At 50.2% G+C, this 27,163-nt stretch overlaps 1 protein-coding gene and 1 long non-coding RNA gene across 6 annotated transcripts; both read left to right on the top strand.

Annotated features, from left to right (window-relative positions):
• The first annotated feature begins 419 nt into the window (after positions 1-419).
• Positions 420-17,801, top strand: LOC144258311 (uncharacterized). 5 transcript variants are annotated; one of them, XM_077806792.1, is made up of 5 exons: positions 420-594; positions 7,579-7,661; positions 9,972-10,095; positions 15,818-15,931; positions 16,342-17,801. In XM_077806792.1, exons 3-5 carry the CDS (start codon positions 10,065-10,067, stop codon positions 17,505-17,507), a joined length of 1,311 nt encoding a protein of 436 aa, XP_077662918.1. In that variant the 5' UTR covers positions 420-594; positions 7,579-7,661; positions 9,972-10,064; the 3' UTR covers positions 17,508-17,801. The 5 variants fall into 5 exon arrangements, with proteins under 5 accessions (XP_077662918.1, XP_077662919.1, XP_077662920.1 ...); XM_077806793.1 differs by lacking the exon at positions 9,972-10,095; XM_077806794.1 differs by lacking the exon at positions 9,972-10,095 and having other exon boundaries at positions 16,298-17,801.
• A 4-nt stretch (positions 17,802-17,805) lies between these two features.
• Positions 17,806-25,564, top strand: LOC144258332 (uncharacterized). The gene is made up of 2 exons (XR_013344667.1): positions 17,806-21,918; positions 22,543-25,564. It is a non-coding gene; the product is annotated as an uncharacterized LOC144258332 (long non-coding RNA).
• Positions 25,565-27,163: the final 1,599 nt, after the last annotated feature.

Raw genomic sequence — 27,163 nt, 5'->3', positions numbered from 1 at the left:
GGGCCGGGGGGGCGGTTGGAAGCGGGGGCGGGGCCGGGGGGGCGGTTGGAAGCGGGGGCGGGGCCGCGAGGACGGTTGGACACGGGGGCGGGGCCGGGGGGGCGGTTGGACCCGGGGGCGGGGCCGGGAGGATGGTTGGACGCGGGGGCGGGGCCAAGGGGGCAGTTGGACGCGGGGGCGGGGCCGGGGGGGCGGTTGGTTCGAGCCCCAGCGGGCGGGACGCGCGGGCACCAGAGTCCGCCTGAGGCGCGGGAAGGCGCCGGCGGGGGCGGGTCAGGCTGACCCCGGGGCCCGCCCTGCCCTGGGCCGGAGGAGGCGGAAGCGGCGCCCGGGGCAGGCTGGGGGATGTAGTGCCTGACTCCCCCGAGAGCGGAAGTGACGTTGGACGGGGAGGCGGAGCCGGGCTGGGCTCGCGCGGGGCCGGGGAGCGGTTGGGGCCGTTGGAGCTCTGGGCATGCGCAGATCGCGGGCGGGGGGGGGCGGTGCGAGACCTTCGTTAACCCCCCCGTGCCCGGCCCGGGCCCCGCTCCCGCCGGAGCCGCCCTGGGGCCGCCCCGGGCTCCGCCCGCCCCGCTGCGGCGCTGCAGCCTCCAGGTACCGGAGCGAGCCCCGGGCGGTGACTCTGCCCCGGGTCCGGGGGGGACCCGGCCTCTCGCAGCGCCGGGATCTGCCCCCGGGGGGGCCGGGCGGGGGGAGACCGGGGGGGCAGGAGACGGGGGGGGCAGGAGACGGGGGGGGCAGGAGAAGGGGGGCGGGGGGAGACCGGGGGGGCAGGAGAAGGGGGGCGGGGGGAGACCGGGGGGGCAGGAGACGGGGGGCGGGGGGAGACCGGGGGGGCAGGAGACGGGGGGGCAGGAGAAGGGGGAGGGGGGAAACCGGGGGGGCAAGAGAAGGGGGGCGGGGGGAGACCGAGGGGGCAGGAGATGGGGGGCGGGGGGAGACCGGGGGGGCAGGAGAAGGGGGGCGCGGGGAGACCGGGGGGGCAGGAGACGGGGGGGCAGGAGAAGGGGGAGGGGGGAGACCGGGGGGGCAGGAGACGGGGGGGGCAGGAGAAGGGGGAGGGGGGAAACCGGGGGGGCAAGAGAAGGGGGGCGGGGGGAGAGCGGGGGGGCAGGAGAAGGGGAGAGCGGGGGGGCAGGAGAAGGGGGGCGGGGGGAGACCGGGGGGCAGGAGAAGGGGGGCGCGGGGAGACCGGGGGGGCAGGAGAAGGGGGGCGGGGGGAGACCGGGGGGGCAGGAGAAGGGGGGCGCGGGGAGACCGGGGGAAATCTTGGCGCAGCCCGGACGTGGCCGGGGGGGGGAGGAGCCGGGGCCCCCCGGGGAGCGGGGAGAGACGGGGGGGGCCGAGATCCCCTCGGATTTACCGCTGCCCCCTCCCCTGGGACCCCTCGCTCCCGCCCTGCCCCCTTTCTGTCCCCACAGCAGCGAGGGGGAGCCCGGGTGACCCCCCAGGTGCTGCAGGGCCCCCCACAAAATCCGGGGTCCGGGAGCCCCCGGCTGAGGTCGGGCCCCTGTCGGGCCGGGCTCTGCACAGACCCTGACCGAGGTCGGGGCCCCCTTGGGACAGGGGCTGCGCAGACCCCCGGGTACCCCCACCTGCCATTCGACGCCCGCCGCTGGCCCATGCCGCCGGCTCGGGCGCCCAGGGCTCGGGCGAAGGGGCTGGTTCGTGGCAGGGCAGGGGTCTGGGCTCGGGCTGGAGGACCCTGCGAGGTGGGAGGGGGCCGGGCCTTGGGCTGCAGCCTGAGCCGGACCATCGACACCCCCATTCAACAGCCCCGCAGCCGGAGCCCTGTGAGCCCCTGTCCGCGGGCACGGGCCGGCCGCCGGTGCCCCCCTGCAGGGTAGACGTGCCCACAGCGACCGAGGGTCCTTGCCACAAAAACCCCAAAGGCTAAATCGGGAAATGGTGGGCGGCTGCTCCCCATTTTACAGATGGGGAAACTGAAGCTCAGAGAGCTGAAGTAAGTTGCTCAAGTTTGCCTGGAGAATTTGGGGCGAAACTGGGATCTGAACCCAGATTGCTTGAATTCTTGCCTCTCCCCTTAACCCCAAGCCCAGCGTGTGTTTGTACAACGTTGTTGTGGTCTGTGTTTGCCTTGCATTGGCTTCCAAGGGAGGCTGTGACATTTCCTTCATGGGAGGTTTTTAAGACCAGGTTACCCAGGCTGTCCGTGACAGAGCTAGAAATAGATCCCAGTTCGAGTGCCATCATACTGCTGTTTGGGTACTGAAGGTCTCTGACACGCTGGTGTTTTAGGCACTGGTGCAAACCCTTAGTACAGACACAATTTACACTAGTGCAGTCTGATTGGCACGGGTGCACCATGTCCCAGTCGGACGGTTTGGGGTGTGGAGGGGGACAGTGACCTCACTGAGGCCTGGGGCTGGCTGAACAGTGCAGCTGGTAATGGAGGGGCAGCAGTGAGTGCTGGAGGTACGAGCCAGGAGCACAGCCCCACAGGACTGGACACTGACTTCTTCTGACCCAGGGGACACCCCCCCAGCTGTGTGCAGGGACTGCAGCTGAGCTGCCCTGCCAGGACAGCCTGTGCATCCCTGGACAAACCACCTCTTCCTGCAGCCTAATACAGTGGGGTCTGGGGACCTTTCCAAGCTGAGAGTGTTGGGGCTCTGGAGTTTGCAAGGTGCATTTCTGGCTCTGTCACTGACCCGCTTGGTGACCTTGGGGAAGTCCCAGCCCCCCTCTGTTTTCCTCCTACCCATTGTCTACTTGGATTGTGATCTCTTTGGGACAAGGACTGTCCCTCTCTGTCTGTGCAGTGCCCAGCACAATGGGGGTGCTGATCTCAGTCAGGCTCTCTGCCATGTGCAGCACAATGGGGCCCTGATTGCCGTCAGTGTCTGGGCAACGCAAGGCAGTTTATAGACTCACAGACTTTAAGGCCAGAAGGGACCATCCTGATCATCTAGTCTGAGCTCCTGCACATCGCAGGCCACAGAACCTCCCTGTAGTAGACCCCTAACCTCTGGCTGAGTTAATGAAGTCCTCAAATCATGATTTACAGACTTCAAATTACAAAAAAATCCACCGTTTACACAAGTTTAAACCTCCAAATGACCCATGCCATGCCCCAACTCCCTGAAAGGGGTTCCAAAGAGGATGGTTCTAGACTGTTCTCAGTGGTAGCAGATGACAGGACAAGGAGTAATGGTCTTAAGTTGCAGTGGGGGAGGTTTAGGTTGGATATTAGGAAAAACTTTTTCCCTAGGAGAGTGGTGAAACACTGGAATGCGTTACCTAGGGAGGTAGTGGAATCTCCTTCCTTAGAAGTTTTTAAGGTCAGGCTTGACAAAACCCTGGCTGGGATGATTTAATTGGGGATCGGTCCTGCTTTGAGCAGGGGGTTGGACCAGATGACCTCCTGAGATCCCTTCTAACCCTGATATTCTATGATTCTCATCCCCGTGAGGAAAAACAAACTACAGGCTGCCTGGGAAGGTCCCTTCAAGGTTGTCAAGCAGCTAAATGGGGTAAACTGTGTGGTGGAGCTGTCAAACCGGGCACATCAGCGCCGGGTGTTTCATGTGAATATGATGAAGCCATATTATGACAGGGGGGATGTGGTGCTGGCTGTGTGCGGACATTGGGAGGAGCAGGGAGATGACCCTTTAGTAGATCTATTCCCTGCAACCAGAGCTGGTTCACCTCTGGAAACAATTCCCCTCTCGGATCAGCTAACTCCTGCCCTGCAAGCTGAGATCAGAGGGGTCCTGCATCTGTACCGACAGCTGTTTTCCAACCAGCCTGGACATACCCCTGTAAGATGCTCTGCCTTCCGCATCACAGGGAAAACTGCTCAGGGCTTGGAAAGAGAGGTCAGGGACATGCTGGCTTTGGGGGTGATCCAGCCATCTGCCAGCCCTTGGGCCCCACCGGTGGTGCTGGTCCCCAAGAAGGACGGGTCGGTCCGGTTCTGTGTGGACTATCAGACGCTCAATGCCATCACTATATCTGCTGCCTACCCCATGTCCAGGTCTGATGAGCTCCTAAACAAACTGGGAGGAGCTCGGTACCTTACCACCATGGACCTTACAAAGGGCTACTGGCAAGTGCCGCTGGATGCAGATGCCAGGCTGAAATCGGCCTTTATCACCCCTCTGGGGCTCTGAGTTCCTGACCCTGCCTTTCGGCCTCAAGGGAGCGCTGGCCACCTTCCAGTGTCTGGTGGATCAGCTACTGAGGGGGATGGAGAGTTTTGCCGGGGCGTATATTGACAATATCTGTGTCTTTAGTCAGACCTGAGAGGACCATGTGTCCCAGGTTAGACAAGTACTGGACTGACTCCAGAAGGCAGGGCTAACCGTAAAAGCTGAGACGTGCAAGGTGGGGATGGCAGAAGTATCTTACCTGGGCCATTGGGTGGGGAGCGGGTGCCTAAACCCGGAACCAGCCAAAGTGGAGGTAATCAGAGACTGGCCCACTCCCCAAACCAAAAAGCAGGCCGAAGCCTTTATTGGGATGGCGGGGTACTAGTGAAGATTTGTGCCCCACTTTAGCACCACAGCCGCCCCCATCACTGGGCTATGCAGGAAGGGGAAGCCAGACAAGGTGGTCTGGACCGAGCAGTGCCAGAGGGCTCTCTGTGCACTAAAGGAGGCTCTGGTCAGTGGCCGAGTTCTGGCAAACCCCGACTTTGACAAGCCCTTTATGGTGTTCACCGACGCCTCAGACACGGGGCTGGGTGCGGTGTTAATGCAGGAGGATGAAAGGAGGGAGAGACTCCCCATCGTGTACCTGAGCAAGAAGTTGCTATGCCAGGAGCAAAACTACATGGCCTTCGAGAAGGAGTGCCTGGCCATGTTGTGGGCCCTCAAGAAACTAGAGCCATATCTATTTGGGCAACACTTCACCGTGTACACCAACCACCCTCCCCTGACCTGGCTGCACCAGATGAAAGGAGCCAACGCCAAGCTCCTGAGGTGGAGCCTGCTCCTGCAGGATGATGATATGGACGTGGTCCATGTGAAGGGAAGCGCTAACATGATAGCAGATGCATTGTCCTGGAGAGGGGACCCTGAACTTCCCCAGGTCACTGGTCAGAGTGACCCCACTCAGTTCCGTCTCAAAGTGGGGAGAGATGGGATGCAGCAGGGAGTTGGGTGGATTGACTGGGGAATGTCGTCTAGTTCTGCTGGGACTGTGTGCATGGGGGATGGGAGAGCAGGGGATGACTCCACTTGAGTGAGGATATCTGAGCCTGTAACCTGAGCTGGGAGGGGGTTGGACCCAGGTGACACCTTTCCCTGGGAAACTGGACAAAGGCTGGAGGAGGAGCTGGGGGAAGGGGGTTTCAGTTTTGGGGCTGGCTGGTCAGATGCAGGGAACCCCAAGTCTGGGGTCAAAACGCCTTTGCTGTGCCCTCTTCCCCCCCCCCCCCCAAGGGACTTGGCTGACGAGTCCTGGTTGTACTTACAAGACCTGACAGAAACACAGTTCCAAGCATCTAATAAACCTTCTGTAGCCAGGCCCAGGGAATGGCCCCCTATCAGCCCCATCCCTGATGTGGTGGGGAGACCCACTGGCAGCATTGCCTTTGAGGGTGCTGCTCCCTCCTGCTCCCACTCCCTCCCCTCCCCCTTTACTGCCACCACAGTGCCTGTCACCTTCACGTCCTGAGCGGTGACCCCCAGAATGTGTTTTGTTATCCCTTTCCCATAATAGTCTGGTGTTGATGGACCTTTCCTGCCAGGCAGGGTGTAACGCATTCTGTTGGCAATCAGCACTTCACCTAGGTAAAGTCTCTCTCCTGTCTGGTGATTTACAGAGCCACAGAGGCTCACAGTGCAGCTAGTCAGATATTAACCCAGGCGCAACTCAGAAGCATTCAGTAAAGTCTAAACACATGGTTATAATTCTCATCCCTGTTTTAACAGTAGTAACACAGGTGAGCCAGACTGATTCCAGCTCTGCGTTTGTCCATGTTCAGTTAAGACTTAGATCTTTCAAAAGCCCCCAACACCTCATTTGCTGGTGTCACAGGCAGGATGGGCAGGGTTGGTGTCTCTAGCCTCTGTTTGCCAGAAGCTGGGAATGGGTGACGGGGGATGGATCACTTGATGATTCCCTGTTCTGTTCATTCCCTCTGAAGCACCTGGCATTGGGCACTGAGCTAGATGGACCATTGGTCTGACTCAGTGGGCTGTTCTTATGCTCACAGTCAGGAGGATCTACTCCTTTGGACTCAATGGGGAGCCACAGAAAGAAACAAGGTGTGCTGAGGCAAGGAGGCAGAGTCTCAGAGTCCCTGGGGTCACGCTTGCCAAAAACTAAAACTAGGCCCATCCCATGAAAGGGGGCACTCCCAGGAGAGACTGTGTAAAGGCTTGAGCATCAAACAACTTTGTAAACCCGAGAGAGCTGCCTTGGGGACAATGACAGGAAGAATCTCCCAAAGTGACTCCTTTGATTCTGCTGTTCTCTGGCCTTTGGTTCCTAGAATCATAGAACTGGAAGGGAGCTTGAGAGATCATCTAGTCCAGTGGCCTGCACTCAAGGCAGGACTAAGTATTATCTAGACGATCCCTGATGGGTGTTTGTTCAGACTGCTCTTAAAAATCCCCAATGATGGAGATTTCACAACCTCCCTAGGCCATTTATTTTGGTGCTTGACCACTCTGACACGAAGTTTTTCCTAATGTCCAACCTAAACCGCCCTTTCTGCAATTTAAGCCCATTGCTTCTTGTCCTATCTGCAGAAGTTAAGAATGATTTTTCTCCTTCCTCCTTTTAACAAGCTTTTATGTACTTCAAAGCTGTGATCATGCCCCTTCTCAGTCTTGTCTACAGACTAAAAAAAAACCCGATTTTTTCAATATGCCCTCAGAAGTCATGTTTTCTAGACCTTTAATCATTTTTCTTGCTCTTCTCTGCACTTCCTCCAATTTCTCTGCATCTTTCCTGAAATGTGGCACCCAGAACTGGACAGAGTACTCCAGTTGAGGCGTAATCAGTGCAGAGTAGAGAGGAATGATTACTTCACGTGTCTTGCTTACAATACTCCTGCTAATACTTTCCAGAATGTTCTTTGCTTTTTTTTTTTTTTTTTTTTTTGGAACAGTGTTACACTGTTGACTCATATTTAGCTTGTGATCCACTGTGATCCCCAGATTCCTTTCCTCAGTACTCCTTCCTAGGCAGTCATTTCTCATTTTGAATGTGTGCAACTGATTGTTCCTTCCTAAGTGGAATACTTTTCAATTGTCCTTATTGATTTTCATCCAATTGACTTCAGACCATATCTCCAGTTTCTCCAGATCAATTTGAATTTTAATCCTATCCTCCAAAACACTTGCAACCCCTCCCACCTTGGTAATGCTCACAAACTTGATAAGTGTAAGAGAGACTCTGTAACTGGGAGGATTTCACCATGTCTCAGAGGGTTACACCCTTGTGGGAGGTGGCTAGGCTTCTACAGGAATAAGGTCACTCTGTGCTTCACAGTGTGGCAGAACCTAGAATGTCCATTAGCAGGGACAAATCCTGGGGGGAATTGTCTTTTGGAATGGACAAAACCCTTGTCTGAATTCTGTCACATTGCCCTTCTCACCCTGGCAGGCTACAGAATAACATCCAGGTTTCACTCCAGATCATCCCGTCCTCCTAGGGGGAAGGAAATGGCTGCAATGGAGCTGGCTCAGGTAAGGGATTATCAGGGAGCTGGTGGTGGGTTCTGCTTGGAGGGAGAGGAGCAGTACAGGCATAGGAGGGTGGAAGCTGCTAGAGGTAGTGGGAGGCAGGAAATATCTAGGGTGGAGAAAGGGAGGGCACAGGATGTGACAAACTTGCTGAGACTTGTGTAATCTAGGGTGTGATGAGTTGTCATCCCTGGGGAGCAGTCGGGGGGGGCTTCTGGGAACTGCTGTGCCCTCTAACCCTCAAGCCGGGCTGGCCCTTCTCATACTGCTTTGCTGCAGATTCAGCCAGCCTCTCCAGGGCCTGTTATCACCCAACACGAGAGCAGGTGGCAGCATACACCCAATTAAGCTACCTGAGTGCTTTACCTAACCCACTCAAGAACTGATAGAAGACATCAGCCAATTTCCCAGCTCCCCAGCCTTGCACACCTGCTGTAGTATAAATCCAGAATTATTGTGCACAGGGATCTGTATAATGTAAGCTCATTAATATAGTTCGCCTTGGCCTCGATATGGGAAAGGTATGCACAACAAGCTTGTGCTAACCCAGCTAAGATAGTAGATGGATAGAATTTGAATTAGCAATTTCTCACCCTGACTGATGATACAAGCAGTCCATCAAGTTTCCATACACAAGCTAGAAATCCCTTGACCCTTTGGACCAGCACTTCTCCCAGTTCAGTCTTTGTTCCTCAGGTGTTTCCCAGAGTTCTCTTGTGGGGAATGAGTCCAAGAGATGATGTCACACCCCACCTTATGTAGCTTTTCCATAAGATGGGAATTCTTTTTTCCCAAACTCTGTTCCTAGTCCAGTGTGTGGAAAACTACTGGGACCAAAATGCAGTTCCACGTCATGTGGTCCGTAACGTCAGATACAAACATGATCCATGCACCCAAATAGGATAATCACATTCAGCAAATTATAACTTTTCCAAAGACACCGCACGTGACCCATCTTGCACAAAATGCATCATCATGATGTCCTAATCATTTTATAATCGTACTACTGTGCTGAATGTGGGTGTAGTGTCAGGCAGGGCCTAATTTCAAGGCAGAGGAGTTGGGAATGGAACATCCCTTCTTTATGGAACAGGAAATAATCCCCCAGCCAGGGCTGGGAAAACTTCTCAGACTCCCAGTCCTGGAGCCTGAATCTACTGAGACTTCATTAGTTACCACCAACCCCAATCTTTGTGGCAGCTGCAAACTTTATCAGTCATGATTTTATCTTCTCTTGCAGGTCATGAATAAGAATGTTAAATAGCACAGAGCCAAGAACCAATCCTTGTGGGAACCCCCTAGAAAGAAATCCACTTGACCATGGTTCCCCATTTACAATCACAGTTTTTAATGGATGCTGTGTTTATTTTGTATCTTTCTAGTTTTCTAGTCAACAGATTGTGCTGAACCAAGTCATATGCCTTACACAAGGGAGTACGTTACAGCAATACTATTAGTTGCAACCAAACTTTTGATCTCATCCAATAAGGAAATTCAGTTAGTTTGATAGGATCTATTGTGTCTAAACCTTTGTTCATGAGTACTAATTATATTACGCTCCTTTAATTCTTTATTAATGAAATCCAGTATCGGTTGCTCCATTCTCTTGCCCAGTATCAATGTCAGACTCTTGGAAAACATGTCTAACTTTAATAGCTGCTGTTTAACGGCCTTGTGAGTTACTGATGGAATGGAAAGAGTGTCGTCGTCAAGATCTTATGATATGAGTACATCATCTGTTTTTCTCCAAATCCAGGAGAGAAATATTTATTGAACACTTTTACCTCTTCTGCATTATTTTTGATAATTCTGCCATTTCCCTCTAGTAATTTACCACTACCATTGTTAGGATTAATTTTGTACTTAATATACATGTAAAACTTCCTTCTTATTTTCATTGCTTGGTCATTGATTTCGGATAGCTTTCCTTACCAATTTTCTACAATTCTGATCTTGTAACTTATATTCTTTACTCTTGACTTCCCCTTTCTTCCATATATTTTATTTGGAGAGTGTTGGGATTCCTAGCAGGGAGCCACCAGCAGGGCCCAGAGATAGCCCCATCTCCTATATCAAGCTCTGGCTAGTAGGTATGTGATAGATGTGAAGACCCTGCCTCCGTCTGTCAGTTGGGAGGCACAAATGTCTGTCTTTCTACTCTCTGATGCCTCCTGGCTGCTGTAAGCAAGGTGCGGTGGGACTCTGTTAGCATGTGCCTCCTGGAACTTTCATTTACCTGGTGCTGCTGTTCTGTGAATAGTGGGGCTGTGACTGGCGCAGCAGGTACTGAGTGTTCGACTCTTTCTCTTTTAGGGGCAGGTGACCTTCAAGGAGGTGGCTCTATATTTCACCAGGGAATAGGGGGTTCTGCTGGACCCAACTGAGAGATCCCTCGACAGGGATGTCATGCAGAACTATGAGACAGTGGTCTTGCTGGGTAAGGAGTCCTGTCCCCTCGGTTAATAGAAGCTGTGGGGTCTCTAAAGAACCTGAGTAGTAATAACCTTATACGTTTATTCATCACACAAGTTTTGACAAGTTTCTTTGCCCCCCCCTTTTTTTGCCTTGTCTCCCACACACTAGTATAATTTTTGGACATAATGTTTGGTGCTTTTTTTGGTGCCATCAGTCATTTTAAAATTGCATTTAATGTATCCTTATTGGATACATTAATATCTACATTCATAACTAGCTTTCATGCCTTTTCCTCATTTTAAGAGGAAAATATGCCCCCTGTAGAATTCTAAATTAAGTAAATAGGTGTATGACTCATGCATGGCTTGTGTGACAGTCAGATGAGCTCCTCTTTTGATAGGAGAGCGTATAATGTTGTCGTTCAGGACCAACATGTGTGAAGGAGTACAGAGCCATGGGAGTGAAGGAGATGGGGGGGGAGTAGATAATTCTGGAGTACCAGAACAGGGTGTGTGCATGGTTAGAGCTAAGAAGCAGCAGGGAGGGATGATGTAGTGAGAGATGAGGAGAGAACACAAGAAGCTCCCAAGGTGCTGGGTGGTGGGGATGGCTGAGAATAATGGGAATAAGGGGATTGGAGTGTGGAGGAAGGGCACCTAGGAAGTGGGCTGGGTGGGTCAGTGGAAGGGAGGAGAGGTTTCGGGATCTGGAGCTGTGGGGGATCCAGACCTTTAATCCCGAATCCCTACCCAGGCCATGTTGCTTTAGAGCCTCCACTCCAGTTTTATTTCTGTTCAGTTTCACTTCATTATACATTTTCTGCCCAAATGTTATTTTATCTTTTGATCTCCCTCTCCCACTCATTACCCCCTCCCCATTTTACCTCCCCATCTCTATGCACAGGGACCCAGGCACAAATGGGCATTTTGTTGATGATGTCACAGTGGTAGTTTAAGCTGGGAAATTTTTACACCTATAAGATTACGTATTTGGGTACAATTTGCCCTTGTCCATGGCTACTCAAAGTTAATTGAGAAAATGAAATTTGGTGAAACACACAGAAACTTGACTTTGAATTGATATCATAGGCAAGGATCAATACACATAGCAATTAGACTAAGAAAAGTATAGTAAAGAGGGTCCTGCACTGTGCATACTTACAAATTATGGACACCATTGGAAACAAAGATCGAGGGGCAAGGGAGACCATCAGAAGGGAGGCCCTGCTTCAGTTTTCACTGTCTCGGGGACCTGACAAAATGGAAAAAATGGTAACTGGGAGAGGGAATTTATCCGCTTCCTTAAGGTAATAGAATGACTATATACCATATCTGCTCCTTTACTCTGATTGCAATAATGTCAATCGCTGCCCCAACTGATATGAGGCCTTTGGGAAGTCCATAATTAAGCATCAAGCATCAGGGCTGTCCCTGGCCATTTTGGTGCCCTACGCAGCCCCCTCACAGGGCGGGGGGTGGTGGTGCTGGACCAGGACTCCATAGGAGGCCAGAAGGAGCCTTGGGGGACAGGGAGGAAATGCCCCGCAGCAGGAGCCGGCAGTGCGGAGTGGGTTGGGGCTGTGTCACTCCACTTCCTGCCACCCGGTGAGTACAGGGTAGGTCCAAGCCCGCAGTCATGGGGCGGTGGGAAGTGGAGTGACCTGGCCCCAGCCCGCACCGCTCTGCTCCCCTGGCTCCCAGCCACAGGGTAGGGGGAACCACCCCCGAGCACTCACCGGCGGCATGGAGCGGGCTAGGGTTGGGTTGCTCCACTTAGCACCGCTTGGTGAGTGCAGAGCACCCAACCCCTACTGCAGTCCTCAGGGGAAGGGGTGGAGTGGGGGTGGAGAAGGTGAAAAGCAGGGGCGGGGGCTCTGGGGAAGGGGTGGAATAGGGGTCAATAGGAGTGAGAGTGTGGAGATAGTCTTCCCCTCTCCCCATCTGCAGCAGCCACAAGCTGTCTTCCCTCCAGGCTCCTTGGATCTTTGAGCCTGGTCCTCCTCAGGTTGCACGGCCCAGTTCTTGTTTCTTACATTCTCCTTTTCTGGAAGAATTAGAGGCTGTTGCTCCCAAAATTTTGTGTTTAATTCCCCAGCCTACTCCAAATACTCTCCCTCCCATTACACCTGAGTCAGTAGATTTCCTAATTCCCCAAAATGTGCTTTTGCGATGTCACAGTTCTGGGGTAGCTAAGCCTTTGACCTGCCTCCATGATCTGCTCAAGGAATGCCCCCTCAGGTATCAGGCCTCTAGCCAGCCCCTCTCTATGGGTCGGGACCCACATGCCTCTCCTTTTTGACCAGGGTTTGAGGATTGCAGCTTGTCCTTCACTGTGTTCACTGGACTAACCTCCAGTTCCTGTGCTTTGCTTTCTCTCCAAGGGCAGTGAGCTCTGTGTGTGTGTGTGTGTGTGTGTGTGTGTGTGTGTGTGTGTGTGTGTGTGTGATAGAGGTGGGTATTTTGGTGATACATGTATGATGCCAATACACACCTCAGTTTCCCTCTGTGATTGGTATTGCTATGATTATAAAGAGAAGGAGACATGAGGTATCATGTAGCTGTCATGGGGTGATATGAATGGATCATTAAGGACTAGCTGGGACCAACCTACATCAATGGAATACCCGACAGAGACAAGGGAATAATTGTCACCTGTCCATGGGAGGATCTCTGCTTGGCTGAGTGAAGCATACATGGACTCGTTATGTTTTTGGGAGCAGGAAGAACTGGGCTCGCAGACGCAGGGAGCTCTGCCGGAGCGAAGGCTAATGGACAGGCACAGTGAAAGGAAACCAAACTGTTTTCTACAGCAGCATGGCTCAAGGGCATTGGCCAGTATGGATTATATTGTCTTCTTTCAAAGTAACAGCCGTGTTAGTCTGTATTCGCAAAAAGAAGAGGAGTACTTGTGGCACCTTAGAGACTAACCAATTTATTTGAGCATGAGCTTTCGTGAGCTACAGCTCACTTATTGTCTTCTTTGCTTCTCTGTCCTAATCTAAGGACTTTCCAATGCTGTGTTTCAGTTGACTAATAAACCCTGCTGTGTTTTAAAAGTCTGCCCAGTGTCACAGCAAAAACTTGCTCTGTGCATTGACTGAGGAACAGTCTCTGAAGAGGAGTGTCATTCAGCTGGACCTGCTGGGCAGAGCTCACAGGTTGGAATAGGAGTGTTGAAGCCGGAGGCTCAGTCTCTGGTGTTAAAGCTCCACGGCCCATCCTTGTGGAAGAGTGGGACCTCCTGGGGGTCTCGTGCACTGAATGGGCACTGTTGTACCAATAAAATAAAAACCAGCAGGATCTTATTAAAGGGAAAAAGGCAAAATACCACATTTATTGTGAATACAGAAAGAATCATAGTAAGCAGTTAGTTCTAGTTATAACATTCCATTCAATCTCATATTTATTCACACATTCATTCATACAAACACACACACACACACACACACACACACACACACACACACACAGGTTCTGCAAGGTAGTTATCATAGTTACCAGCCTTAGAGTTGCTCATGCCAAGCCACTGGCCAGGTGGCCTGGACATGAGGAGGGAGCAGGGCCTTGTCAGATGCTCATCTGATGCTCCTGGAAGTTGGTTTGCAGAATCAGACCCCAAAGTTCTCACTTTTTAGAGTCTATTTTTATAGGAATTTCTTCCTATGCCAGTCTATGGGAATTGCTTCATCATGCTGTTGCTGAATCAATCAGCAGATGGCACATTCCTGACGGCTCCAAGATGTTATCTTGTTCTTTGGTTCTCCCATCCTTGAGGCTGTTGGGTGGATTCCAGTCTGCCCTCCGGGGGGTCCTCTGGTTATTTCTACTTGACGCCTTCTTCAGCCGATGGACACTGGATTCTTAGGCTGGCACCTCCCTGATCATTCAGTTATTATCCACACCAAGCATCCATCCCCATACATCCTCTATCTCTATTTTAATCACAATTGTTAATATAACAAAAGGACGGGGAGTCTCTGGGTGCTGTTTCTGTTGTTAGAGTATTGCTTTGAGTCTCTCTCTCTGTGAATTGCTTTGAGAACAGACTCTTGTCTTAGAATGTACTAATACAATTAGCAGCTTGCAAGTTTCACACATAGAGGGAGAGAAAGTACCAAAAACCAAGAGACCTCTTAATTAGTAATACCCTGGAATTTAAACTATGGGGAATCAAATTCATTTGTGATTTTAATACAGAACTTCTTTAATATGATCCAACAGCACCTCCCAAGGACTGTTTAAAAGCCAGGGCATTGCACAGATCCTAGGGATCCATGACAGTGTGCCCGTGTGCCTGATGGGGAAAAGATATAAAACAAGAAAAGGATCTAAATGTGTATTTACCATCGCCCCCTCCTCAGTCCTCTTGGGAATCCCTGATCAGTTCCAAAGTGTATTAAAACCTTCCTTAAAGGCTTACCTCTTCGTTTTCAGGTCATGTCAGTTTTGTCAGAGGGCTTTCCATTCACCCTCCCACTTCCCTGGTTCTTGTAAGGCAGACAGCAAGTGGCAAAAGACCAGAAGTCTGAAGCGCAGACGATGTGATGTTTATTGGGATTCGTTTCCAAGCAAGCATATTCTGAAGCACTTCACACCAGTCAGACCCATAGAGTCTGTTCCCCAGTGTTCCCCTATCCAGCTCTGATGCCGTAGAGTGTTTACCTCGTATCCCCCTTCAAAACTCTGAGACCACAGAGCCTTGCCTTGCCTGTGTCTCTGTTCCCCATTCCCTGTTCCCACCCCCTTAGCAAGCATCATTCCAATTTCCCTTCCCCTTCCTGTTTGACCCCAATTTCTATAGTAATATTCTCAACTATAGCTTAACCAATCATTTTACTGAAATTTAACTTAACCAATCCTAACATATTGTAACATAATTCTCTAACCAATTATATCCCACTACCCTAATTAACTTCCACCTCGCAAAATTAATTATACAGCAGACAGAAACAATTAGCGAACCAGGCAGATTAACAACAGAAAAGTGGGGGCCATAAAAATAAAACATAAAGAAATGAGGGTTTCACAGCCATTGCTAATGAAGTGATTTCTTGCCAGACAGGATGCTATCAAGCTAAGTTTTCTTTAACCGTCTTAAGATCCATTTCTTTATCTGGTGGTGATGGGCACTATCCGGACAGGATCGGCTTCCTAACAGCCGAATACCACCTTATTTCAATGTGACTGGTTTGGGATGTGACAATGTGACCATACACTTCCACGCTTATGGTTACCCCTACTGCTAAGCCAAAGGCCTTAGCCTAAGAACAAGGCCTCAGACTATCCTAGTGGGAAAAGGCCCATACACAGGGTGACTGTGATTTTGATTCTTTGTTTTTATACCCCTGTAAGTAGCTAAGTGATAAAAATACACCTACATTCTTAAAGTGTAGGCTTTACAGGGAGGCCTGAATATCTATATTCTAACAGTGGGTTCTACCCCTTCCCCCTCCTGTGTCTGTCTTGTCTATTTAGATTGTAAATTCTTCAGGGCATGGGCCATCTACTATTCTCTGTTTGTACTTTGCCTAGTACAATGGGGACCCACTGTTAGTTGCTCCTTAGGCACTAAGGTAATGAATATGATTTATAATAATAATAACTCTCCTGCCACTTTGAGCCAAGAAAGCTGGAATTGGGATGTTACTGCTTAAAAACTAGCTTCGGTTAAAACCATGGTATATTCTTTGTGACAAGTATCACACAAATTCCATTGACCTCCCTTGTTTTCTTTGCCTGGAGTAGGGTTTCCAGTTTCCAGACCTGATGTGATCTCGCAGCTGGAAGGAGGGGAAGAGCTGTGTGTCCCAGACCTCCAGGGCTCTGAGAAAGAAGTGCTCCCAAGAGCTGCCTGCACAGGTGAGGAATTGGTTAAACCAACTCAAAAACTGTTTGGGAATGCAGGAAATATTTGGGATGCCCTACAAAGACCTTGTGAGCTTTCCAAGTTCAGGATTGTTCCCTGCAGATGTGGAATCATTAGGCAGATGTCACTCATGGCTTCTCACCTATCCTGACTGCCGACTGGCAGCAGGTCCCTCTCCAATCTCGCTTTCCCCTGAGTGTTCTGGGGAGAGGTGGACCCAGAACTGATCCCATCTTTTCTCTCCTCTGAGGAAGGATTTGGGGAAAATTAGATCCTGATAGGTTTGATCTCTCCCACACACATTTTGGCTTGTTCATCCCTTTTTCCATTCCTCTCTCTGAGATTTCCTTTCTCTCTAGCATAGGGAGTGAGCTATGTCTGGATTCTCTCTGTCTCACATCAGGTGACAAGATGGTGAGTGAGAATGAGGAGGAGACACCCCAGCAGAAATATGCTGAGCAAGTAGTACCACATGAGATATTATCAGGAGGATCCAAAGGGAATGATTCCAGGAGTGCACTCCCAGAAAAAGCAAAAGCCTGTGAGACTCAGCAGAGGCCAGAGGAAAACTTGAGTAGCCACTCAGACCTTATAACACATGAGAGAATCAACTTGGAAGAGACACGCTACACATGCCATGAGTGTGGGAAAAGCTTCAGTGGGACCTCTGACCTTCTCAAACATCAGAAACTCCACAGTGGAGAGAGACCATTCATGTGCTCTGAGTGCGGGAAAAGCTTCAATAGAAGCTCTTCCCTTATCACTCATTGGAGAATCCACACGGGTGAGAAACCTTATGGATGCTCTGAGTGTGGGAAATGCTTCAATTGGAGCTCACATGTAATCAGACATCGCAGAATCCACACAGGGGAGAAACCTTATGGATGCTCTGAGTGTGGGAAACGCTTCAATCGGAGCTCAAACCTCATCAGACATCGGCAAATCCACACAGGGGAGACGCTCTACACATGCTCGGAGTGCGGGAAAAGCTTCAATCAGAGCTCATCCCTGATCACACATCAGAGAATCCACACAGGAGAGATGCCCTACACCTGCTCTGAGTGCGGGAAAAGCTTCAATCAGAGCTCAAACCTTATCCGACATCAGCGAATCCACACAGGAGAGACACCCTACACATGCTCTGAGTGTGGGAAAAGCTTCAATGATAGCTCAGCCCTTACCACACATCAGAGAATCCACACGGGTGAGAAACCCTATGCGTGCTCTGAGTGTGGGAAACGCTTCAATCTTAGCTCAACCCTTATCAGACATCAGCAAATCCATACCGGAGAGACGCCCTACACATGCTCTGAGTGTGGGAAAAGCTTTAGTCAGCACTCACACCTTATCATACATCGCAGAATCCACACAGGAGAGAAACCCTACACTTGCTCTGAGTGCGGGAAACGCTTCAGTGATAGCTCAGCCCTTACCACACATCAGAGAATCCACACGGGAGAGAAACCTTATGGATGCTCTGAGTGCGGGAAAAACTTCAATCAGAGCTCAACCCTTATTAAACATCAGAAAATCCACATGAGAGAGAACTGTAATAAATGCCTTGACTAGGGCTGGCCATAGATTTTTTTATTTTTATTTTTATTTTTTTTAAATCACATTTGCTAGTTCCCACATAGTGATTTTTTGCACCATCTTCACTGTGGTTTCTCAGCTCCACCAGATCAGTTGCCTGCTTCTGCCTTTGCAGCTCACCCTTCTTTGGGGTCAGTCCTGTGATCTTTTCTGTCAACTCCTTTCCTTTTGAATCATAGGAATGTGTGTCCCTCCTGCCAGGAATGTTCATCATCTCCAGGTGGGAGAGAGAGGTTTGATCCCAACAAGCTACACTGAGGCAACAAAGTACCTGTGTCTTACATCCACTAGGGCTGTACATGGCATTGGCTGCTCAAGTGAGTGATCTTGGTTTGAAAAGACAATTATAGTGGTAGAGCAGAGGCAGCCCAGGTGCAGTGTTTGGCATTAACTTTCCCCTTGACCTGACCTAAACTCCATCACTTTTCCTAGTCTAAACAAACGCTGAGCATCACGGTTATACTGTTCCCCCATTTCAAATCAATTGTTAAACATCAAGTTCCGCCTTGGGGAACAAATGGTTTCATTCCCAGTTGCTCTGATGTTAATTCAGGTTGTGCTGGAGAGCAGATATCTTTACTACCATTTTCCTTACTTAAAATATATTGAACTATAACAAAGGGCAGGGATAAGGAAAAATGTCATTTCATGCTCTGTAACAACAGAAGAACATAGGTTAAGGTGGAGGGATTCCCTTATTCCCCATCACCATCCCAGTCCTCCTGCTGTTGAATTGGTTAGGTCAATATTTTGTCTAAAGGGCTGGGAAGAGGATTCCCTAGTAAATGACTTGTAACTAAGCAAAATACCCATACATTTGGCTCCCAAAGCAGTTCTGTCCAGGCTCTGAAAGAGGTCGCTCCTGAAGATATCTCCTTCCTAATCAGGTGCATGTTGCCTATTATTTGGGAAATAGAATCCCTATCTAGGTAGGGATGGGAAAAATGGAAGTGACATTTCTGTTCAGCTCACCCCTGGGAGATCCTGCAAACGTGTAGAAAATGAAATCCATGTTGAATGTGATAGAGCTGCAGAAAGACACCTATTTTTAATAGATACCTGACATTTGGTGTCTTACAGGGATTCTAAGCAGCACCTGAATTTAGTCCCTAATTTAAATCTGTGCCCCCAGTTTAAAGAAATAAAAGGGCATATTTGGGGGAGTTATACCTCACTATCACTACTGATATGTTGTGTGCTAGGTGAAGAATTCTGCGCCAGAGAAGTGTAAAATTACTCCAAGGAAGGTCAAAGATATGACAAGAACTCAGGTAGAAATTGCACGTACTAGTGATTGATTTTCACCCCAGAGATGGACGCTATGGTGACCTGTGGCCCAGGAAAACTATTTTTAGAACACTGCTACCTAGTTAAGTGGCACTGATCACACTCCTAAAGGATGCCATGATTACATTGGGCACAACTGTTTTTTGCCATTTGGATCCAAACTTTCATGAAGCTTAGAGAGACTCTTAGAATCCTAGAAGATTAGGGTTGGAAGAGACCTCAAGAGGTCATCTAGTCCAACCCCCTGCTTAAAGCAGGCCCAACACCAACTAAATCATCCCAGCCAGGGCTTTGTCAAGCTGGGCCTTAAAAACCTCTCAGAATGGAGATTCCACCACCTCCCTAGGGAACCCATTCCAGTGCTTCACCACCCTCCTAGTGAAATAGTGTTTGCTAATATCCAACCCAGACCTCCCCCTCTGCAACTTGAGACCATTGGTCCTCAGTGGTAGCATATGACAGAACAAGAACATCCAAGCACCATCCTCTCTGGAACACCCCTTCAAGTAGTTGCTATGAAATCCCCCCTCATTCTTCTGCAGACTAAATAAGCCCAGTTCCCTCAGCCACTCCTCATAAGTTAGGTGCCCGAGCCCCCTGATCATTTTAGTTGCCCTCTGCTGGACTCTCTCCAATTTGTCCACATCCTTTCTGTAGTGGGGGACGCAAAACTGGACGCAGTACTCTTGATGTGGCTTCACCAGTGCCGAATAGATGGGAACAATCAATTCCCTCAGTCTGCTGGCAGTGCTCCTACTAATGCAGCCCAATATGCCATTAGTCTTCTTAGAAACAAGGGCACACTGCTGACTCATATCCAGCTTCTGATCCACTATATTCCCTAAGGTCATGTTCTGCAGAACTGCTACTTAGCCAGTCGGTTCCCAGCCTGTAGCTGTTCATGGGATTCTTCCGTCCGAAGTGCAGGACTCTGCAGATACAATCATAGAATAGCAGGGTTGGAAGGGACCTCAGGAGGTTATCTAGTCCAACCCCCTCCTCAAAGCAGGACCAATCCCCAATTTTTGCCCAAGATTGCTAAACGGCCCCCTCAAGGATTGAATTCTCAATCCTGGGTTTAGCAGGCCAATGCTCAAACCACTGTGCTATACCTCCCCCTCCCCACACTTGTCCTCATAGAATTTAATCAGATTTCTTTTGGCTCAATCTTCCAATTTGTCTAGGTCTGGACCCTGTCCTTACCCTCTAGCATATCTCCCTCTTCCCTCGGCTTAGTGTCATCTGTGAACTTGCTGAGGGTCTAATCTATCCCATCATCCAGATCATTAATAAAGATGTTGAACAAAACGAGCCTCAGGACCGACTCCTGGGGCACTCCTGTCTGCCAGCTAGACTTGAGCCATTCATCCTTACCCATTGAGCCCGACAATATAGCCAGCTTACTATCCACTTTATAGTCCATTCATCCAATCCAAACTTTTTTAACTTGCTGGCAAGAATACTGTGAGAGACAGTACCAAAACCTTTGTAAAGTCAAGATATATCATATCCACTTCTTTCCCCATATCTACAGAGCCAGTTATCGCCTCATAGAAGGCAATAGGTTGGTCAGGCATGACTTGCCATTGGTGAATCCATGTTGACTTTTCCTGATTAAAATTTTGATAAATTTTAAAATAAATATTCTGTTAAGAGGAAAATTACTTGAGCGAAGATGTGGAACCAACCAATTCTTTTTATAGGTGTTGAGGCTCTGTTCCTTTTGAGTACAGCTATTTAACCCTCAGGCCTGGCTTTGGAAACCTCCTCAGAACTAGCCTTGTGTTTCTTTCATTGTTGATATCTTTGGGGTTCACTTCCACAGTACATGCGATTCACAGCAACAGATACTTTGAGAAACCTGCTGGGTGAAGCAGGCCTTTTACAAACTGACATTGGCCCAAAGTCTGCCTCAATTCAGCTGGATTGAGACAGGTCTGTATCAAAGCAGTGGTTCACACCTGATTTGCCCAGAAACCTCGGGGGAAGGGCTGGTAAGATAGGATAAGTAGGAATTGACCACAATAATGTTAAAGGTAAGGGTGACAGACCTTCACCTTGTAGGTCAACAAGCCTGTTCTGTTCATTCCCTCTGACACACCTGGCACTAGTCGTTCTCAGACAGCACACTGGTCTAGATGGACCATTGGTCTGACCTAGTGTGACCAGTCTTGCGTTCTTATGTAAGCCATCTATGGCCTTGTATACACTGGCAAGTTTCTGCACAGGAAAGCAGCTTTCTGTGTTGTAACTTCTGAGGTGTACACACCGCCAAGCCACTTAGTGCACAGAAACTGCGCAGTTGCAGCACTGTAAAAAAGCCACCCCGACGAGAGGCGTAGAGCTTTCTGCACCGGGGCTACAGTGCTGCTATTGGCCTCTGGGAGGGGTCCCACAATCCCTGTTCTCGCCTCTCTGGTCATTGGTTTGAACTCTACTGCACCGCCCTCAGTGACCAACTGTGAACCCCACCCCTGAAATTCCTTGGGAAATTTGAAAGTCCCCTTCCGTTTGCTTGGTGATGCATGCAGTGGCCTCAGTGCATCTTTCCAGGTCACCAGGCCTGCTCCACGCACCAGGCTGTCCCCGGCTTGGAGCAGTGACGAGCTGCTGAACCTCATCGGCATTTGGGGAGAGGAGGCTGTCCAGTCCCAGCTGCGCTCCAGCCATAGGAATTATGATACCTATGGACAGATTTCACAATGCATCAGAGAAAGGGGCCATGACTGGGACACACTGCAGGCCAAAGTGAAGGAGCTGTGAAATGCCTACCACAAGGAGCAGGAGGCAAACCACCACTCCAGTGATGCACCCATGAGCTGCTGGTATTACAAAGAGTTGGATGCGATACTCAGTTGTGACCTCATCTCCACTGTGAAGGCTACTGTGAATACTTCTGTGGCTTGTGTGCCAGTTGAGAGTGGACTGAGCCAAAAGGAGGAAATCTTGGATGAGGCTATGGAGGCCGAGCAGGATCCAGAGGCAGAGGAGGACTCAGAGGCCAGAGATGCATGTACCAAGGAGTTCTCTGCCCCAGAGGAGACAAGCCAGTCACAGCTGTCGGAGCTTGGCAAAGCGCAAACAGGAGAGGAGGCCCCTGGTAAATGGCTTTGATTTGGGGAATTGCTGAAGCGAGTTGTTGGGGGCAGGAGGGTTGCAGATAGCAGGCCTGTGTCTGTATGATGTGTGTACCACCACATGCCCAGTCTGAGCAGCAGAACAGGGTGTTGATTGACTCCCTCACTTCTGCTTTGTTTCTTGCCCCATTAAGGGTAATTTTCCTGCGCCACTCTGCTGTCACGGGGAGACCATTGCTGGGAGACCACTGCTGCACACAGGCAAGCCACATACAGGCCAGGGCAGAAGCCGCAGTCCTGGAGAAGACCCTCCCTTGATTTCCTGCTTGCCCTCTTCAATGAGATATCTTCTGTAATGAACACAGCCTGTGGAAAATATGGGCACAGGAATGATTATGAGACCCCCCGCTCATTGCTGTCTCTCCCCAAGAGCTACATGCCCAGTGTACAGTACGGTCCTGGAACAGTGATTTCCACTGCCCCTGCTGTTACCATTTTGGGGGTCTTGTGGCTCGTGTGTGCTTGCTTGGGGTCAGCCAGTTAGTGATAGGTATGTGAATCATGGCTGTGTTTTAAATCACTGAATCCGTGATCTCTGTGTTGCAGACAATACTGCTTCTGTAAAATGTTGCATTTTGGCTTCACAGATAAGACCTTGGGAGCCCAGCCTCCTCCTTATCACCAGCTGAACGGCTACACAGATTTAGAAAGCAGCCCTGAAGAACTAAAGAGAACTTTCTGCATGAGGTCATGATGCACTCCGCAGCCGAAAAACAAGAGTTGAAGGAGTGGCCGAACAGCGAGAAAAGGGACCGAAAGGAGAATGGGGTGCGCCAGAATGAAGCCATGGAGCAGCGCTTAATCTTTATGGAGTGCCAAGCGGACATTCTCCAAGTGCTACTAGCACTGAAAACTGAGCAGCTCTGCGCCCGCCCGCCCTCCCCTGCAGCCACTTTCCCATGCGCCCCCTCCCCCCGCCCGACAATGCCAACACACTCTTATCAAAATCCTGGCTCCAGTCTGTACCCGCTGCATTCCACTCCTTCCCCATCACAGTCCAGCCCTGCGGGCGCCCGGTACCCAGTGCACTCAACACCCGTCCTTCTGCAGTTTATTCCTGCTGAAGTACAGTGCCCACTGCACTGTACTCCAAGGGATACGGTTGCATATGATACCTGGATATACACAAATCTTTAACGGTCCCAGGACCCCACTTCCTCATGGGACCCTCCCTTCCCCCACTCCCCACAGTCCTTATTTTTGTTGTTGTTTGTTTATTTGTCTCTCCCCTCCGGTGGTTTTTTAATAAAAGAATAGTTTTGCTTTGAAAGCAACCTTTATTCCATTAATTAAAAGCAAACAGAGCCCTGCAAAGCAACAGGGAATTTTCTTAAACCTTCATGGTGCATCGTCTGCACCAGTCACAGACACGTCCTAGCATGACAAGCACTGCACTCCTGTGCATAGCAACAAATGTTAGTAGCTTCAATTTGCTGCCTCAAGCCATCCCTGATCCTTTTGGGCCCACACTGTGCCCCTCTAATAGCCCTGGTCTCTGGCTGTTCAAATTCAGCCTCCAGGCACTGAGCCTCAGCGGTCCAGCCCTGAGTGAAGCTTTCACCCTTCCCTTCACAAATATTATGGTGCGTAAAGCATGTGGCTATAAGCAGAGGAATATTGTCATCGGCCAGGTCCCACCTCCCGTATAGGCAGTGCTAGAGGGCCTTTAAACAGCTGAAAGCACACTCAACAATCATTCTGCACTTGCTCAGCCTGTTGAACAATTCCTTGCTGTTCATAGAATATCAGGGTTGGAAGGGACCTCAGGAGGTCATCTAGTCCAACCCTCTGCTCAAAGCAGGACCAAGCCCCAATTTTTGCCCCAAATCCCTAAATGGTCCCCTCAAGGATTGAACTCACAACCCTAGGTTTAGCAGGCCAATGCTCAAACCACTGAGCTATCCCTCCCCGCATTTGTCAAGGTGCCCCGTGTATGGCTTCATAAGACACAGCATTAAGTGGTAGGTGGGGTTTCCCAGGATCACAATGGCCATTTCAAATTCCCCTACAGTGATCTTCTGATACCGGAAGAAAGTCCCTTCTTGCAGCTTCCTGAACAGGCCAGTGTTCCAAAAGATGCATGCACCCTTCTGGACCAGCCTTACTTAAGAAGGATTTACTTAAGTAGAAAAAAACCCTGAAACTGTACAGAATGGCTTCAGTTCTGTGAAAGGTCCATGGTGATCCACAAGCACCTGGAGAACCATAGAGAAATACCCCTGCCTAACAATGTACTCGGTGGCTACGTGGTCTGGTGCCAGAATTGGAATATGTCACCCCTCTGCAGTTAGGGAAGCCCATTTGTGCAAAGCCATCTACAATGTCACGCACGTTGCCCAGGGTCAGTGCCTTTTGGAGCATGATGCAATTAATGGCCCTGCACACTTCCATCAACATATGTCCAATGGTCGACTTTCCCACTCCAAACTGGTTAGCAACTGCTCGCAGTCTGGAGTAGCCAGCTTCCACAGTGCAATTGCCATGTTCTTCTCCAATGACAAGGCAGCTCTCATTCTCTTGTCCTTGTGCTCCAGAGCTGGGGTGAGCTCATCACACAGTCCCATGAAGGTGGCTTTCCTCATCCAAAAGCTCTGCAGCCACTGCTCATCATCCCACGTGTGCATGACGATGTGATCCCACCACTAAGTGCTTGTTTACCGAGCCCAAAAGCAGCGTTCCACTGTGGTCAGCACCTCTGTGAATGCCGCAAGCAATCTCATGTGTAGCTATTTGAGTGGAGAGATCAATGTCGAACTCCTCTTGCCTTTGTAGTTTAAGGAATAACACCACTGCCACTCGTGACGTGTTAGTGAGAGTGAGCCTCATCTTGGTCAACAGTGCGGGATCCATTTCTGCAGCCTGAAAGAGGCAGGGTGTGCAGTACACAAACCGTTGAAAGATGGTACCAAATGCAGATGGAAGCACAGGGATTACTGTGATGCGAAGCAATGCATCATGGGGCATTGGGACAGGACCCAGGATGCCCCGCAACCCCCTCTGCCTTCCCACAACTCTTAGCGGCAGAAAAGGAAGCGATGCTCAGTGCAATAGCTGCCCAGAGTGCACCGCTCTGAACACCTCTGCAAGTGCCACAAGTGTGAACACGCTATTGCGCAGGTAGCTGACAGTGTGAACACACAATAGCAGTTTCCCTTCAGCGCTCTCTGAGGCGAGAGGGTGAGTTGAAGTATTAGCTACACAATAGTGAAATCTAAGTAGAAAACTGTAATTAGCTTTGAGGTTGTAGGCTAAATATAAGCAATAATTTGGTTTTGGTATTGAAATATTCAGCTGGCTAAATCTGGGTTGCATTGCCTGGGTAAAAATCTCTGATTGGGGTTTTGGCATCACTAAGTATGCACCGGCCTTCTTGGGTTGCTCTTTTAGGATTTATAAGCATTGATTTTCTGCTGTATTAATCTGATGGTTTGATTAAATTGATAATTTGATTCCAACGTAATATCCTTGTTAACTCATTGATTTACTGATCTGACCTGAACTTTATCACTGCATTTTTTAATCCTTAGCTGAGAGGTGAATAGTCATTTAGCCTTAGTGATGGGAGCTCTTGGATTTATTTGTTCATGTTAATAAAGCATGTAACTGGGATATTGAGTCATTTCTTTCAATAAGCAACCGGGGCTGGAATGCCAGAGCTCAGGAACAAGCTCAGGAACAATCTACTCAGGGGTGATGCAGCAGAAAAGAGCTGGGTACTGCTTTCCCCACTTATTTCTCCTTATCCCCTTTTGGTCTCTCTCTCCTCTTTCCCTTTCTTCCCCCTCCCCCCGCCCTCTGGCATGGAGACTTGGTCACTTCCCGGCTCCCAGGGGCGCTCACTCTCCCGTAGCTGGATCGGCCCCTGCAAGTGCTAACAGGAGTGAGAGCCTGGTTGTGGGTCAGTCCCTGCGGCAGCTCTGGAAAACACAGAGGCAGGAGGAGGAGCAGAGATGGGGCTAGTTCCCACCTCAGAAAGTCCCTGGCCTGGTGAGTGTGGCAGCTGCAGCCCAGGTTGGGCTTGAAGGAGCCAGGAAGGGGCCCTGGGAGCTGGTAGGAAGGAAGGCAGGAAAAGAGCTGTGGGGCAGATCCCAGAAGTGGGGCTCTGTACGGTATGAGACAAAGCTGGCTAGATTGTCGGGCTCAACGGGCAGCGATCAATGGCTCCATGTCTAGTTGGCAGCCGGTATCAAGTGGAGTGCCCCAAGGGTCGGTCCTGGGGCCGGTTTTGTTCAATATCTTCATAAATGATCTGGAGGATGGTGTAGATTGCACCCTCAGCAAGTTTTCAGATGACACTAAACTGGGAGGAGAGATAGATACGCTGGAGGGTAGGGATAGGATACAGAGGGACCTAGACAAATTGGAGGATTGGGCCAAAAGAAATGTGATGAGGTTCAACAAGGACAAGAGCAGAGTCCTGCACTTAGGACGGAAGAATCCCATGCACCGCTACAGACTAGGGACCGAATGGCTCGGCAGCAGTGCGGCAGAAAAGGACCTAGGGGTTACAGTGAACGAGAAGCTGGATATGAGTCAACAGTGTGCCCTTGTTGCCAAGAAGGCCAATGGCATTTTGGGATGTATAAGTAGAGGGCAACAAAAATGATGAGGGGACTGGAACACATGAGTTATGAGGAGAGGCTGAGGAAACTGGGGACGTTTAGTCTACGGAAGAGAAGAATGAGGGGGGATTTGATAGCTGCTTTCAACTACCTGAAAGGGGGTTCCAAAGAGGATGGCTCTAGACTGTTCTCAGTGGTAGCTGATGACAGAACAAGGAGTAATGGTCTGAAGTTGCAGTGGGGGAGATTTAGGTTGGATATCAGGAAAAACTTTTTCACTCGGAGGGTGGTGAAACACTGGAATGCGTTACCTAGGGAGGTGGTGGAATCTCCTTCCCTAGAAGTTTTTAAGGTCAGGCTTGACAAAACCCTGGCTGGGATGATTTAATTGGGGATCGGTCCTGCTTTGAGCAGGGGGTTGGACTAGATGACCTCCTGAGGTCCCTTCCAACCCTGATATTCTATGGTTCTGTGGTGCTGCTGCCTCCAGTGTGAGCTGGGAGCCCGGGCTGAGCTCCAGGCTGTTCCTGCAGCCCCAGTGGGGCTGGTCCAGGGACAAGTCCTCCTGTTCTTTTTGCAGATACAGACTAACACGGCTGCTACTCTGAAACCTTTTACGGATTAGTTTCTTTGATTTGACGATTCA

This window comes from Eretmochelys imbricata, chromosome 28 (genome assembly GCF_965152235.1).
Source record: "Eretmochelys imbricata isolate rEreImb1 chromosome 28, rEreImb1.hap1, whole genome shotgun sequence".
Classification (NCBI taxonomy): Eukaryota; Metazoa; Chordata; order Testudines; family Cheloniidae; genus Eretmochelys; species Eretmochelys imbricata.
This window is presented reverse-complemented; position numbering and strand designations above follow the sequence as displayed.